General features: G+C 28.7%; 1 protein-coding gene across 1 annotated transcript in view; it reads left to right on the top strand.

The window, feature by feature from the left end:
- Positions 1 to 974: 974 nt before the first annotated feature.
- LOC132938635 (hydroxymethylglutaryl-CoA lyase, mitochondrial) overlaps positions 975 to 17,634 on the top strand; it is a 28,231-nt gene continuing 11,571 nt past the window's right edge. The window contains exon 1 of the mRNA XM_061005573.1: positions 975 to 1,124. Within this exon, the coding sequence (XP_060861556.1) occupies positions 1,101 to 1,124 (24 nt within the window). The 5' untranslated portion in view covers positions 975 to 1,100. The remainder of the gene's footprint in view (positions 1,125 to 17,634) is intronic.

Raw genomic sequence — 17,634 nt, 5'->3', positions numbered from 1 at the left:
GATAGTTGTGACATTTTGACGTGTTGATACAAAAACGTCTTGCAATAGACTAAATGATATAACGTTGACTTACGTTGACGTACGATAACATTGTCGATAAAGCTCGCGTCTCGTATCATAATAATTGGTGTAATAATATGTGAAAATAATAAATTACAAAATTTTGGCAACATTCCATATTATCGAAAATTGGATAAGAGTTCATCGGATAATCGATAACCGGATACTGACCGCAATTAAGACGTTAATTTTACCTTCAATATTATTAAGACCGCAATTCGTCTATTGCGACCGCAACTCGGACAATACCTTTTTGTCGTGTCCTCATTTATTACAATAATTTGTTTCACTTATCAAAACCTATAATATACATACACTGTATATATATATATGCCACGTATGACCATATGACAATATATGTTTTGTATTCATAGAATATTTATGTAATCATTGATTTTTTTAAATAGATATTCCAGTTAATGTTCTTAAATAACAATGGATGTACATATTTTCTCATTAAATATAGGTCACCGTCAGTATTTAACCTCTTCATTGTCCGTACTAAACAATATGACATATGTTGTACTTATACATTTATATTTTATCAATTATATTTAATGGTTATTATTTATCACACGTGTCGGAAAGTTTATAAATTTTATAGTTATAACTTTTATTATTATTTTCTATGTAATATTCACTGACCTGCATTTGTTTAGTGACGTAGGTATACAATCTGTATCGCATAAAACGTGTTAGGTCTAGGCCAAATGTTATTAATAATAATTATTATATAAAAACTATTTAAATTTAATTAAACAAAACATATTTGCACGTTTTACACAAAATAATTGATACAACCAACGATACCATAATGTATAGTCGAATCATTATTATTTCTATACTAATTCTTCCTCTTTCTCTCTATTTTGTTTTATTGATAATTCAAGGTATCAAATTACGCACAAGTTTATTTTTTCAATTTAAAAAACAATATTTATCTATCTATATAAAGATGAAAATGCACTATAACTTTAAGTCATTTACATTTATATATTATACGTCCTACTAAGCTTGTTGTGAACGATTTATATGAACACATGGTGCGTTTGAGCAGAAAACAGGTAAGACATTTTATATTCATATTAATTTACTTACATTCATTTTAAATTGATCGAATCTTTTAGTATGGGTTAAGAGTTTTAAATATTCAATCTATCATCTTCCAATTGATTTGAGGACTATAATATCAACTGTAGTACACTAGTACCTACGCGGACACGCGATGCGCCTAATATATTTATAATTTAAAACAGAACAAAACGAAAACTAGCCATATATATATATTATAAATATTAAGATATATATTATGTGATACGTAGGCTCGTATAATTTTCGATCCGATAAGTTCTTTGGTATCTGACTTATCATAGACCATAGCTATATTGCATTTATATATAAAGTACAACGGTAATAAATAATAATTAAATAAAGGAAACCCGAAACTGCAAAGTGTGTTTTATTTTAATAAATTAAACATTATGTAAATACATTTTTATTATAAATGTATAAATGATGAACATAAAAATAAAGAACTACTGCCCTTAAAAAAACATATTAAATTATATATTTTGGTTAAAATATATTATAGGCTTACAGCTTATCCACAATTTGTAAATTATAATCTTAAAAGAATAAAATGATTTTAGTGAACACATGAAAAAAATATCATCAAATTTTAATTTATTTATTTACGTGTTTCTTACAATTCTTAAACTATAATTATTATTACATTTTATACGTACCGCTTTTGACGTCATTACTCGTCAGTTTATACTTTATTAGATAATAGATCAATCGTTCAATACGTGTAGGTCAATATGTAGTAATCTAAATTGATATAAAGGTATGACGCCTCAAATATTATAATTATATGCATGCACCTATAAGTGTTTAGTTATAAATAAAAAAGCATAATAACAAGTTTAAACTTAAAGTATGTAATATAAATATTTATGACAAATCTCATTTCCAACTCAATAAAATATATTTAACATAATATCTTAAATCGTATTAAAATGTTCAAAATAATATACTATAGGTAATTTGACATTTGACATTGCAGACGAATGGAAATATATATACGAGTGTATCATTGTTAATAAATATCATTATTTGTCATTAATTAACTCATATTATACGCATAATATTTTTCTTAAGTATACATTTTATTTAATAGGTACGTACTTAATCGTTATATGTTTGTTTTAATAATCACCCGGAATTGACTTAGTGTTTATCGATGCTGATACGACTATAGTACCTACAAAACCTATTTATTATTTAACAATTTTATCGTATACATTAAAAGAATAGCAATTAATATAATAATTGTACATTGCTTGTTTGCGAAATTGAGTAGGTAATTGTAATTTGTAGTTATGGATTACTAAATGTAGCAATTATCATATAATTAGACAAATGTTTAACGTAAAAGTATTTAATAATTACACTTCTCTAAAGTTTCTCAATTTATCATATTATAGAACAAATAAGGTCTATATAGTCAATAGTCATATAGATAGATGTTCTGCACAGAAATAAACATTTTAGATTAACACTTATAAGTTATAACCTGTAGTCCTGACTTTACATAGATATTAACACACACACACAAATGTTCTTTAAATTTGTTTTAAATGTTAAATTATTGTAGCCACAGCTGTTTGAAATATTTGATGAAAATCCGACGTAAAAAAAAAAATATTACTTAAAGAGATGTTAAGAAATGTAGAATAGTGGCGTGACGTCATTATTGGGCCCGCCTCATTGTAATTATTGCCTATCTTATACGTGTTCCTCGTTTCACACAACGATTTAACCAAGCTAAATATTTTATTTTTGAAATTTTATTTACGTATAAATGTGTGATGTTATGTGTTTGAGACGATAAAAGGTATCAGAATTTCAATATAACGTTTAGTTTTTTAAATATTAAAAATCTTAAAAGTGATATTTTTGTTAAACTGCGCGTAGTCATGGCGATTTAATATAAAATAAAAATTCAAAAATATCTCTTTTAATATTTAAAAACTCAACGTTATATTGAAATTCTGATACCTTTTATCGTCTCAAACACATAACATCACACATTTATACGTAAATAAAATTTCAAAAATAAAATATTTAGCTTGGTAAATTGTTATGTGAACGAGGAACACGTATAAGATAGACAATTACGATGAGCGTATAGGTATAACTTATTGAATAATGTGAGTAGAAACGTAAAACCTATAACATTATTCTTAGAATTTCACATTCTTTCAAAATAAAAAAAACTTTTTTTTTGTGTCTGTGCTTCTTTAAACATAATTTATTTAAAATTATGGATGTTTTTTATAATATAATATGTAGGTTTTTATTTTTACTTTCTTGATTTTTAATCAAGTAAGTATGGTGATTGAAATGAAAAAAAGGCTGAATTTTGAAAACTTCAAAAATTTTTGTTAAATAGGAAAATAATAAAAATGTAACTCAGTAATGATGAGTTGGTGGGTAATTAGCTAGCTTTGATATACAATATTAATGAGCGAGATTTGCGGTATAACCACTTGAATCCATAAAAACGTCGGCGTGAACAGTCCCAAAATTTCTATTTTTTTAACTTTTCTCCTAAACTATGTTAGTTAGAAAGTTGGTTGATAACTCATTAAAAAGGGATTATCAAGTAGATACTAAATGTGGAATAAAATTTTTTTAAAAAAATATTTAATTTTTCACAGATAAAAAAAAGAGTTGTTTTCCGCTAGATTTTCGTTTAGCGAGGTAGATTTCCCAAACTGGAGAACGGATTCTGTTGTTTGGGGTCTTGTTAGATTCACATTGGCTAGGAGAAGTGCAGTGAAGATTTTCAGAACTTTATCACCAATCATTAATTCACTACAGAGCTGTAAAGCTGAAAAACATCAAAAAACGCCTACTAAAATTTGGTTTAATTTTTTTTATTTTCTGTAGTGAATTAACTATTAAAGATAAAGTTCTGAAAATCTTCACTGCACTTCTCCTAACCCAGAGATTCCCAACCAGGGCGCCGTGAAATTTATTTAGGGTGCCGCGAAATTATTTGAAATATATTTTTTAAGAAAAAACGATTTCATGAAAAATATAGCACTGCGAGTAATAAAACGGACTATAATATAAAACCTATTGTGTTTCATATATTTTGTAGAAATATTACAATGTTCAATCTATTTTAATGTTCATACCAGTTTGATTGCTATATCGCTTCGGTGTCTTGTGACTTTATCTTATCTTAATTTTTATAAAACATACATCGACAATAGTACCTAATTTAATAATCTACTAACAATTTCAGAACTATCAGTCTTTTATTAAGTAATTTATTGTTGAAAAGCGAAAATTAGATAAAGATGAAATTTCATCTAACCATAATATTGAATCAACTTCTGGTGAATCATCAAATCAAGCTAGTGCTAGTTCTACGGTAATAAAATACGTTTATATAATATTAGTTAGCTATGGAATTTACTTGGTATAGAAATGAAAATTGTCCTCAACCAGAATGCATTGTATGTGGAGTGAAATTATCCAACGGTTATCTATGGTTCCAAATAAATTGAAGCATCATTTATTAAAAAAAACATGATCATTTAGCTTATAAAAATATTGACTACTTAGAATATTCATATTGTTCACATGTTTATATTTATGTGAACAAGAATTTTCCACTCTTGTAAACATAAAATCAAATAAACGAATGAAAATGGAGTTCATTGAAGAAGAAATGAGAGTATGTATTTCAACTATTCAACCAAAAATAAAAGATTTGTGTAAAAAAAAAACAAGCCCAAGTGTCACATTAATTCCATAAGTTCCTTAATTAATTTCAAACCACACAACGATATAAACGATAACGAACACTCCCTAACTATAGAAAATATACTAAACCAACCACTACCGATGTCCTTTCCAGCCAAACACACAACTCCATCAGAGATAACCTTTATTATTAATAAACTACCTTCCAAAAAAGCTCCTGGCCATGACCTCATAACCAATCGTATCCTGAAAAACCTACCCAAAAAAGCTATACTACTCTTAACTCATATTTACAACGCTTCACTGAGACTCTCATATTTCCCCTCTTATTGGAAAAAATCAAATATAATCCCAATTCTAAAACCAAACAAACACCCTACATGCTACACATCATATCGCCCTATTAGCCTTCTACCAACCTTCTCCGAAATTCTGGAAAAAATCATCCTTAAACGAATATACCCGATCTTAATTCAAAATAACATTATCCCAAATACCCAATTTGGGTTCAAGTACAAACACTCGACCACGCACCAACTACACCGATTCGTCGATGTCATAGCATCAGCCTTGGAAAAAAAACATTACTGTTCAGGGGTATTCCTAGACGTGGCTCAAGCGTTTGACCGTGTCTGGCACCCCGGATTACTAAACAAATTCAGATTCTTACCAACCCCTTACTACCTAATCATTCAATCCTTTCTATACAATAGACATTTCAGAGTCTCATGTGACGATGCTTTTTCTGAATACCATACAATTAACGCTGGAGTTCCCCAAGGAAGCATCTTTGCTCCAACCCTCTACAACATATACACCTCAGACATCCCACACAACATTAACACTACCTTTGGAACCTTCGCAGATGATACTGGTATTATCGCCTCTGATACAAACCCTGAAACCGCATCACTCCTACTACAAACCCACCTTAACTAACTCCAAGGGTGGTTCCTAAAGTGGAGAATCAAAATAAATGAAACAAAATCATCTCACATAACTTTTGCTTTACGCCCCCGTGACTGCCCCCCAATCTACATAAATGACAGACAAATACCGACTGAACCAACAGTAAAATATCTAGGGATGCATCTGGATAGACGTCTCACATGGTCAACTCACATCAAAACAAAAAGAAAACTATTAAATCACAGACTACATCAACTGCGTCCCCTACTAAAATCCAACTTACCAATTCAGAAAAAAATGCTAATTTATAAACTTCTCCTCAATCCTATAGCTACTTATGGAATCCACTTTTGGGGAGCTGCCAAAAATTCCAACTTAAAAAATCTACAAGCATTCCAATCAATATCCCTCAGAACAATAACCAATGCCCCCTGGTATATAAGTAATTTAACTCTCCATAATGACCTTAACATATCACCCATCTCCGACCAAGCCTCAAAATTATATAAACGATTTCACAAAAAACTACATCTTCACCCAAACCCCCTCATCGCCAATCTATCCACTATCGAGCTACCCGATACAACTCGTAGATTAAAAAGAAAATGGTCCAGAGACCTCTTATCCTAAGGTCCAACATCGGTTTAAACTTGAACTCTGATTATTACCTAGTTTTACTTTTATTTCTTTTTCATTTCTCTTAATGTATTCATTTTTCCGTTATACCTAGTATTAACTGAAGAGTAATATCAATGGATATTTTTCTCTTATCACGTGAACTCATGTCAAAAATTCTATTACTCAAATTTACTTATTGTATTATATTAAATATAGATTGTAAATAAATTTTATTTAAAAAAAAAACATAAAAAAAAAAAAGTTCCTTAATTATAAATTAATATTGTAAATCAATTAATAAATAAAAATAAATACAATGTAATAATTTGTTTATAAAATGTAATGTGTATATAGTATATACCTACACCTTACCACTTTTGTTTATACTTATGCACTGATAAATAAAACCGAAGTAGTCTATATAGGACATAGAGCATAGGGTGCCTCCGGATTTTTAGAAAATGACTAAGGGTGCCATGAGTCAAAAAAGGTTGGGAACCTCTGTGACCTAACCAAGTGAATCTAATAAGACCCCAAACAACGAAATTCACTCTTCGGTTTCGGAGATCTATATCTCACAAAATGAAAATGAAAATGATTTTTTGTGGGGCTGTTCACACCGACACCAAGTATATTTGATGATATTATTTTGAATAAAGTAATTTATATATAACCTATTTACATGGAGCCTTGTTTTAAATTTTCAATCCTTAGCCATAAAAGTTAAGCATTTTATACATTTTTAACTACAAAATAATTAATAAATTATAAATTTGATAAATGTTGTCAAAATTTGAACTTTAAATGCTTATAAAAAAGCAAAATTGCTTATTAAATTTCAGACGCTCATAAAAATTTAATTTAAGTTTCTTGTAGACATTTTTTTTTGATAAAGGTAGACAAACTTATGAGTAGTCTTATATTACATTTTAAAATCTTAGATTTAAAAAGAAAAATTTTTATGAATTCTCGACTTAAAATAGTTTGCTAATTTTCGTGATTTTTCCGTATTTTGTCAAAATTTGAACTTTAAATGCTTATAAATAAAAACTGTGCCTAAGGATTTTTATTTTTTTTCATCTGCCTTTGAAACAATAACCTAGGAGCCTTCTATTAAATTTTCAAGCTTTTTTACTCAACAGGTAAAATTTTATTGATATTTATAGAAAAAATAACTAAAATTGACAATGTTCGTAAACAGCTCAAAATAAGTCGAAATATTTGGAAAATGTTATGGTGTATAGAAAATGCTAATATAAACGTTCAGTCTTACTTTATTCACAGTAATATAATCAAATATACTTAGTAATATCATAGGCTGACTGACCGTTTTCGCTCAGAATCGTTTTTCTTATATAATGATATTATATCATTGAATTCAAATTTAACACCATCCATTACAGTAACCCACTTGTAACCTACTGTACAGCAGAGCGACATCCACTTATCCACCTTTTTTAACTTAAAATTTAACATTTAAATATTTGATTTTAGTTTTAGAAAATTAACCGAAATTTGTATTAATATATAATATTATACCTAAGTTATAACACATGATTATTTGTAAATCTACTTGTATTTTATTTAATTTGGGAATGATCGGCATTTACACATCTGATAATTTTTACTGAATATTAATTAATATGTCACTCGTATTTCGCGTAGTTCAGTTCAGTCTCGAAAAAAAACCACGCACGACATTCGACCTAGATAATGATTTTCTCATGCAATTCAGAAACACCGAATCCAAGATATAGAGACTTTGCCAGTTTAGTCTAACTATTGTTCAAATCGGTTCACGCCTGTGTTGTACTATTATTAATAATAATATTTAGTTTATACTATACTATACTATTGAAAGAATGCAATAATGGTATGGAAAATAATTAATTGCACGCAAAAATCGTTAGTGGAGCTCTGTTAATTTGTTTACATTTTAAGAATTACATGTATGTATTTACATTACCAAAGAACCACCTACGCATGCACACGAAAAATAATGAATAAATATTTTCAAAAATAGTGGAATTATTAATAGGCAGTATCTTTTTTTAATACTGGTTTGCAATTTATTAAAATGTCTAAGATTTTAGTTTATATTGTGTCGTATAGCGACAATATTTTATTAAATATTTAAATAACTATTTTAATATATTTTATACTCATAAGTAGCTTATACTTCTTATTTTCAAAACGTATCAATATCAATTCTTCCATCATTCATCGAAGTATCGAACAGTATGAAAAACCAATCTGTTCTGAATATTGTTTTTCGAATGCGATAGTAATTTATCAATGCTTTTCAATGTAAATTAAAAACAACACCAACCTATGGAAAAACCCCGAACTTAATAGAAAAGAAGGAACCATAATCAACCGACTTCGAATAAGACATGCTTATTTACACTACACCTAACGCACAGCTTCTATTGATGAGTAATGATGAACCTCCATTATGCGACACATGCAGCGTCCTTCTTAAGGCGGGTTTCCACTACACACGTTTGCCGTGTACACGAAAAATGTTCAGCTATGTCCATTGTCCAACAACACGGTATCGTGGTTAATCGTGTGGTAACTGAACCAAACCAATCAATCACGATTTGTATGCACGTACACGCTTACGTGTATAGTGGAAACCCGCCTTAACGGTCAAACACCGAATGCTATAAACACAACCAGTACCGCAATCAATTCCACATCTCCGAACAAATCTGCCAAGCATTCGGACCAAACCCACAGGCCACAAACAACTTAATTTTATTCTTAAAAAAATCAGAAATGTATAATCTAATTTAAAAAAAGTTAGTGTAACTTAATGTTAATAACACCTAACTTAACATCTTTGTACTAATGACCTAGATGTCAATGTATTTAAGATCAATAATAAAAAAAAAAAAACAAATATAACAAATGTGATTTTATAATAGGTATGTGTATATAAAATATACTTAAATTACAAACTGTTATCAGCATCGTTAAAAAAACATTTATGATATTTATATCATTATTATTTATACCTATACAATATTATGTATACATATATATTAGATTGAAAATCTACAATTTTGTTATTTAAATGTTAAGCTTTCAGACGTATTTTATGTTTTTTTAATTATTATACGACAATGTATACAGTTGAATGCTTCGTTTAAAATGTCTGTACATTTTTGTACTATCATATTAATATGAATTATGATAAAACAACTAACATTTTTTGTTTCATTTAACCATTTTAATATTCAATTTCACCTGATTAGGTTATTATTAGTCTGCACAATATAAAAAATAAAACATTTATAAATATTTAATTCTTTACATAGTATTAAGATAACACAATAAATGGGTTTGTCGAAGTCAAAGGAAAGCTCTCGAGGAAGCTGTATTGTGCAGTAAAGTTTAATACTCGTGACATGAAGGTCGGTTGTGATCTTCCCGCTGAGTGCGTATAGATTAGGCTTAACTACCTATACATTAATGCGTTGTACTATAAACGCCATTCTTAGGCACTGCTGTTCGAATGAAAATAATATTTTCTTTTATGACGAAACAATCTATTACATGATCAAATAATCTGGTTGACCCCGATACAAACGTAAGTGTTTCTAATCCTTAATTAGTTTCTTAATCCTCTTGGATTTGCTAACTTTAACCAACTTTGCCAGGCCATATTAGGTGTACCTATAACTAGTGAAAATCGATAAATATTATCATCAATTGAATTTATATCAGACCTGAAAACAACGACACAATGGTAAGAGTACTTATCTCTTTAGTATGTTTAAAGTGATATTTTTTTTATAGTAAAAACTACCTAATAAGTGATAACTATAACGAGATACCTATCTAAAGTGTTTTCTATAATGGGAGTTCCGTCGATCGTCTAAAGTTTAATCCTCTCCATAAATATTTATACAACTATAAATATACTTTAATTTGTTGATTGCAATGAAACGCGTCGCTATACGAGTATCCATTTGCTTGCTTTTTCATCTTCACCTAATGTCCACGATATTCTTTTTTTTTTACCTGCACCGTCTTGTTTGTTATTAATTCTAAAAATATGTCAATGACAAGTACTTAGTTTTGATTACAGTTATTAGATTAGGCTTGATTAAAGAATATGATTCGGCAGTAAACAGAGTGCTCGAATGGTATAAAAAATTACCTACTCCACGTAGAGGTTAAAAAAAAATGTGTGACACAACTTGATAATTGAAAGTATAAAACTTGAAAATTGTAATATACCTCGTACCTAGGTAGGTACTATTTTTTTCATACATCGCGAATTACTGTTAACATTTTCGTTTACTTTTACTTTTACTGTTTGTAAATAAAATTGCTATTTATAAATTTGTAATCAGTTTCAATTTTAACCTATAGTCTCGCTGAGGTCAGCAAACTGCATTTTCGCGTACCTTTCCACGTGATTACATATGTAGTAAGACGACTAAGACGCATATCAGCCAGCATGTTAATATTTTAGTTATTATTTTTCATTTGAGAGAAGAAGTGTATTAAACTTTGTATTTTAACCTGATAGAAAAAAATTACTGAGCAAGATGATGTTTCCGATATTAGAATAAAAAAAGTGTATTGTTAAACTTCTTTTTTTATAATTTCAATCTATTTATTCGTGTCGGAAAAATAATATAATATACATATTACATTAATGCACCAACGAATATAATATAAATAATATAAACCTAGGTCACGTGAGGAAATTAAAATGATTTGCATTATGGCTTATGCATTATTCATTATGCCTTATGATAATGTTCCCGAACGAGAGAAATAAAAACACAAAAAGTATAATATAATATTTTGTTTTTATAAAATTTATTATGATAATATTATTTTACTGCCCCCGCCCACTATAGCCAAGAACTCTTCAAATTAAATGTTCTTACTAAATATAATATAGTTATTAGTTTGTAACTCATAATGTTTGAATTGTCCTAGTTACTTATAGTGAAAGCTTTTTGTAATGCCATGTTATGTTTTTGATAGAAGTATGCGTCATGTGTTGCACAGATTCAAGTTGCATCGAAGTTATCTGCATCGGTGTAACTGACGGGACGTAACGCTCACACGTTTTTAATTCTTAGCTTCTCCTGGTTGAAGTCCAAATCTTTGCATAAACAAAAACTGTCTTGATTAAATGTGTAAAATTGTTATTTAATTAATACTGCCAACTTTGATGCCTATCAATTTTAAACTCGTAAGTTCTTATGTAATGTCATTGCGCCTAACCGAACATTAGATTGTCAATAAATAATAATAACTATAGTTTGACAGTCACGCGTTTTGTTTACATGAACTTTTAATAAATTTGTATACGAATACTTTGCTCATACTATTCTTAGACGATTTGCCTGTTGTAAATGTTACGTTGTAACTTTATGAAAACATAACTTTAATTCGCACGCTTCAGATTTACTATGTGAGAGAGTGAAGACTAAAGACTATTATAACTTAAGTCTGTGGTATATCAGGGTTGTTAAAAATAGTTTTTATTTTAAGTTAAAAAAACACGTTTTAAACCCATCAGCCCTGACACATGTAGTTAGAACGCTTTCTGGTTTACCATACACCGAAACAACATCAAACATTTTTCATTGGCATTCTTTTACAAATTCTCATACAAAAAGATTCGAGGATATCATATCATTGACGAATACCTATATTTAATAATGTTTTAATACATCGAAATTGTATCGTAAATCGTAATCGCATAACAAAACCCAACAAATTCAGTGTACAATATTTATTTTATGTAAACATAGTATAACGGACGATGTCTTAACCTTGTGACGTGATAAAATATACTTTTATACGAAAACTGTTATATTATTATGTTTATCCAATATTCCAATATTAGACGCCTATAATATGATGTAGATTGCAGTTACTATAACAGAGCAGGTTGTTATTGACAACGTCTATAATTGTGTATACCTACCGTTTGGTACCTAATTTAGTATACAGTTTCACGTAAATGTATATTTTGATTAGGTACTATTAAATCGTGAATAATAAATACTGTTGTCTATAAAACGTTTTTTTTTTATGTATTTATTTTAATACTGTATATTGAACATTTTCGTAACACGAGCATTCAGCATACATACTGATCAATATAAATAAATTATCAATTTATTATAATGTTGGTGATTTGTACATAATATAGTTATGCTGTAGCTGTTTGATTGCTGTAAACAAAACGTTTTACTTGATAATTTCCTTCGGTTAATTCCCAACAGCAGGGGATCTTGTTGTTGACTTTGGCAAAAATTCTGAACAACAATAACGTATTCGTTTTAAAGTTTAGAACTCGACAAATATATATTTTAAAATTACAACGTAGTTAGGTAACAAACATGTTTGGTAAACATACTAATTGAGATCGTATGTCAGTTACGCGATAATTTTTGGCAAAATGTATACGTATAAGCAGTATAGTATTACGTATTATATTATATTTATAATCAATGGTATAAGTAATAAGTGGGCGATTTATAATTTGGGATTTATGGATATCGTGACAAAATACATCTGTTAAAATGTTAAATAGAGTTATGTAATAGTTATATGGATCTATTAAGTAGGTAGGAACAATTGTTTAAGTGTCATTCGATGAAAAATTAATTTGAACTGTTGAACGAAAGGTATAGTATAATATAGGTAAGCTATAGGTAGTGTCTATACGAATCGTCGACAATGAATATTTCAGCCATTTCAGTCATACGACAATACAACAGTGACCTTCATATTCATTGTGGTTCTCTTTCGCCGTTTGTGATTAAAACTTTCAGAGTTATTGAACTACCGTGCATGAACATTACATTTGACTATTTGAGTACCTATAAATAGAAAATTGTCAATAATTAAAACCTACGGTAGTCCGCAGTCCAAAAAATTACTATTATGTATAGGGATAATATGCATAATAGTGAAATATGTATCGAGTATCGACGAACTCATTCAACGAACTGTGAATTTTACTTAAAGCATTGCATGCAAAATAAGATTAAAAAAAAAACGATTTATACATAATATTATAATTTATAATAATATAATCATTATTCAGACATTAATTTGGTTAGTGTAAGAATATGCAATGCACAGTAATTTGCATGTCATGTAATAAGGTTCGTAACCATTTGATATTTTAGTACTTACGAAAGTTATTAACCTAATATTACCTATTTAAATAAGAAATTGAGTAATAACTCTGTCTTCTGTTTATAATTTTATTTATAGCCGCAAAACAATTTTAATTTGTTGTTTATTTGTCCAATTTAGGTCACATTATAAGTGAGCCGTATATTACATATTAAATATATTTTATATCCTAAACAGTGATTTTGTATTGTTGGTTTTACAATGATGTGTTGTTGTATTTTTGTATCTTTCATCACATTTCGGATCAGAAAACCTGATTTCAATTTTGGGTGTTGTTAGGTGAGTAGTGATCTGGTTGTATAGTTACCCTTTGGGGGGGGGGAGGGAATCAAAATGTCAGAAAATATTAAAATAATCGTTGTTTTGGATAATCCAACAAAAAACTGCGAAAAAACGAAAATATTTTGACTAGATTTGTTTTAGATTCTGAGTGGAACAATGAATGTATTGATTTTACAATGATGTGTTTATTTTTAATTTTTTTTTTGTGTGTCTGTGTACACGATAAGTAGTTGAAATAATGCTTCGATTCTCAACTTCAGTATCTTGTTCGATGGGAAAGTGAATATTGTTGGTGCATTCAGGAGGTCAAAATTCTCAATAGTTTTACGCAAAATCGATTTTGGATTTTGGTGTAACTCTAAAACAAATTAACATGAAATTTTCACAGGTCGTTTATATTTGCATTTTCTATACACGATAAAATTTCAAAAATATTTTGATTTGTTTTGAACTGTTAAGAAACATTTTCAGTTTCCAATTTTATTAGTATTTTTTTCTATGGATGTCAATAAAACTTTATTTGTTGGGTAAAAAACCTTGAAAATGTAATACAAGGCTCCTACTATATTGTTACAATGATATTTGAAAAATATTAAAAATCCTTAGTCACAGTTTTTGTATATACCTAAGCATTTAAAGTTCATCTTGACAAAATACAAAAAGTCATTAAAATTGGCAAATTATTTTGAGTTGAGAATTCATAAAAAATTTTCTTTTTAAATCTAAGATTTGAAATTGTAATATAAAATTCCTCAAAAGTTTGTCTACCTATATCAAAAAAAAAAAAATGTCTACAAGAAAGTCAAATTAAATTTTTATGAGCGTTTGAAATTCATATTTTTACAATATTGGATATTCACTCTATTTCTCATTTAGCGGTTTTGTTATTTTATTGTTATTCAAAAACGAATAACTGTAAATACATGAAAATTTTACTGAATGTTTATATTAGCATTTTCTCTACACGATAAAATTTTGAAAATAATTTGACTCGTTTTGAGCTGTTTACGGACATTGTCAGTTTTCAATTTTTTTAGTTTTTTTTCTATAAATATCAATAAAATTTTATTTGTTGGGTAAAAAAGCGTGAAAATGTAATGCAAGGCTCCTGATATAATGTTACAATAGTAGTTGAAAAATATTAAAAATTTAGTTTTTTATTTTTTTAATAATCATTTAAAGTTCGAATTTTGACAAAATTTACTAATTATTTTGTAGTTGAAAATTTATAAAATGTTCAACTTTTATAGCTAAGGATTGAAAATTTAAAACAAGGTTTCACGTAAACAGCTGGTAAATATATAAATTACTTTCTTCACAATAATATAATCAAATATACTTAGTAATTGACCATTTTCGCTCAGAATCGTTTTTCTTATACAATGATATTTTATCATTGAATTCAAATATAACACCATCCATTACAGTGACCCACTTGTAACCTACTGTACATCAGAGCGACTTCCACTTACCGCTTTTTTTATTTTGGAAATTTGTAATTTAGAAACGAAAAGTCGAAAAAACAAGACAATTTTTATTGAATATTTCGTAAATTTGAAAATTTCACAGAGTATTATTATAATAACATTTTCTAGACATGGTCTAGTTATTTATAAGAGCTTGACATTTTCTAATTTATTAAGGTTTCTTTTGTAAATCATCTTCATTCTTAGTTTTAATTCTTGATGATGTAATATACTATAATGTCATAGGTCATAAATTGAACAAAAATTAATGTATTAAATACATAGGCAGAGTTTATTTAAAGTGTCTATAAAATTATTTTTTTTTAGGTTAGGATAAAATGAATTAAGAGATGAATAATTAAAAAAACAATAAAATAAGGCTGAATCAGTGAAGCTACTTTCCCGGTTAATTTTAAGTTGAATATTTTTATTTTATATTTTTATACATATTACATATTATTATAATAATATGGCCAATATGGGCAATGTGTACAGTGTAGTTGATATTATATTACATGGGGTCACATATTCATTAATAAGCATTAACCAAAACAGCGAAACATTTGCAGTTTTAATAATACAAAACGAACTTTCTTGTAAATGTATCTATATAAACGGTTTTTTTTTTTTGGTATGAAAAAAAAAACTGAAGTAATTTTTATTTATTAAAGAAATTGTGCTTGCGATCAATTTTATTAACTCTTATCTATACACGCTGACATGTTTACAAATGAATTCAATCAGTGGTTGAAATATTTGGAATTTTGGGAACTATTTTTTTGTCAGGCCGAGTTGAATATGTAGTATATATTAACAATCATGTACCAACAACATTATATAATATAATACGTATATAATATAGCCCCACATATAGGGATATAGACTTGATGGTTTGATTTGAAAATTGTTGTAAAATAAATCGAATGACGTTTCAAAACGGCACGGCGCCGCCCGAATTTAGTTTCGGTCGGCGGCCACTGTCGCAATGCCGGGAAAATACGATATTTCGTCGTCGCGAACATTGTAGTCGATCTGTCTGGACCGCAAAATAATAATAATATGATATATAACGCGTGCAGCTGAACCGAGACTATGGTCGATCGATTGCACGGGGACGTGTACACCGTAATACAATATTATTACACCTTTAGCTGCCGTCTTGTCACGTCCGTCCCCGTCGGCCTAATAACTATAGGTACTGACGTATTATTCTAACGCAATGTTTTCGGAGTACGATTTTAAAAAATTAATGACTATTGCAGATAGGTACAGCGTGGTTATATTATAGTCCTCATGTGAGCAGCTTCTCGAAGATTATGGTATGCTTATCTATAAGGATATTTTTTGTAAATATATACCTCCGCCAAAAATTAAATCTGGTAAAAAAGTATCACATTTAAGGAGAGGGATATGGCAAAGAAATATTATGCACAGAGCACAATAATATCGTGCTTAAGTCGCGAGCAGTCGAATAAAAATTAAACCCATATTTTGTTTTTTTTTTTGTTTGTCGACGTTGAGCAATATATATATATATATATATATATAATATATTTTATTGTCGCGAGATCATCGGTTACCGATTACCACGATAACCTTACGTGGATCAAAGAAAATATAATAGAAATTACTTAGAAATTAAACCAATCGACGGCGGTTATATAATAGGGTATCAATAAACCAACGATTAAAATTAATTTTACGAGTTATACTCTCTGATGACTTATTATATCATCGTTACAATACTATTATGTATGAGACGTATCTGCAGGTGAATTTGACAATACTTTTTGGCTTTTGCTGATTTGAACTGTTGTTGGTTCAGAATTGGGAATCAGAACATAATAAATCATAAGCATAATACATTTTAAGGTACTCGTCTAGTATGCTACCGACCGCTACTTCGTTGTCGTAGTATGCGAGGGCTGGTGGTATTTCAAACTTTGATACTTGTCTAGTACCCGGTATATGTTTACTACCGGTATCTACGCCCTACGGCATTACCGTACCTCGGTAATTACCAAAAATATCGTACGATCCGTACCTCGGTGATTATCAAAAATACCATAACCTCGGCAAATTTATTAGTGTTTCCAAGTTTCCATCCTATATGATAGGGCTATTATATATTATGTCATTACGATTATATAAAAATAATAAATAATAAATGTAAGTATACAGTATTTTTGGTAATTACCGTGGCACAGTATTTTCGGTAACAACGGTATAATTAACGATTCACGGTATACCAGTGTTCTAAAATACTGAAAATACCGGATATCGGTGTTTTTTTTAAAAATCGACAATTGCCGGTATACCGAAAATACCGCCTGCC

This window comes from Metopolophium dirhodum, chromosome 2 (genome assembly GCF_019925205.1).
Source record: "Metopolophium dirhodum isolate CAU chromosome 2, ASM1992520v1, whole genome shotgun sequence".
NCBI classification, from domain to species: domain Eukaryota; kingdom Metazoa; phylum Arthropoda; class Insecta; order Hemiptera; family Aphididae; genus Metopolophium; species Metopolophium dirhodum.
Note: the sequence above shows the minus strand (reverse complement) of the source record. Positions and strands in the feature narration are given on the sequence as shown.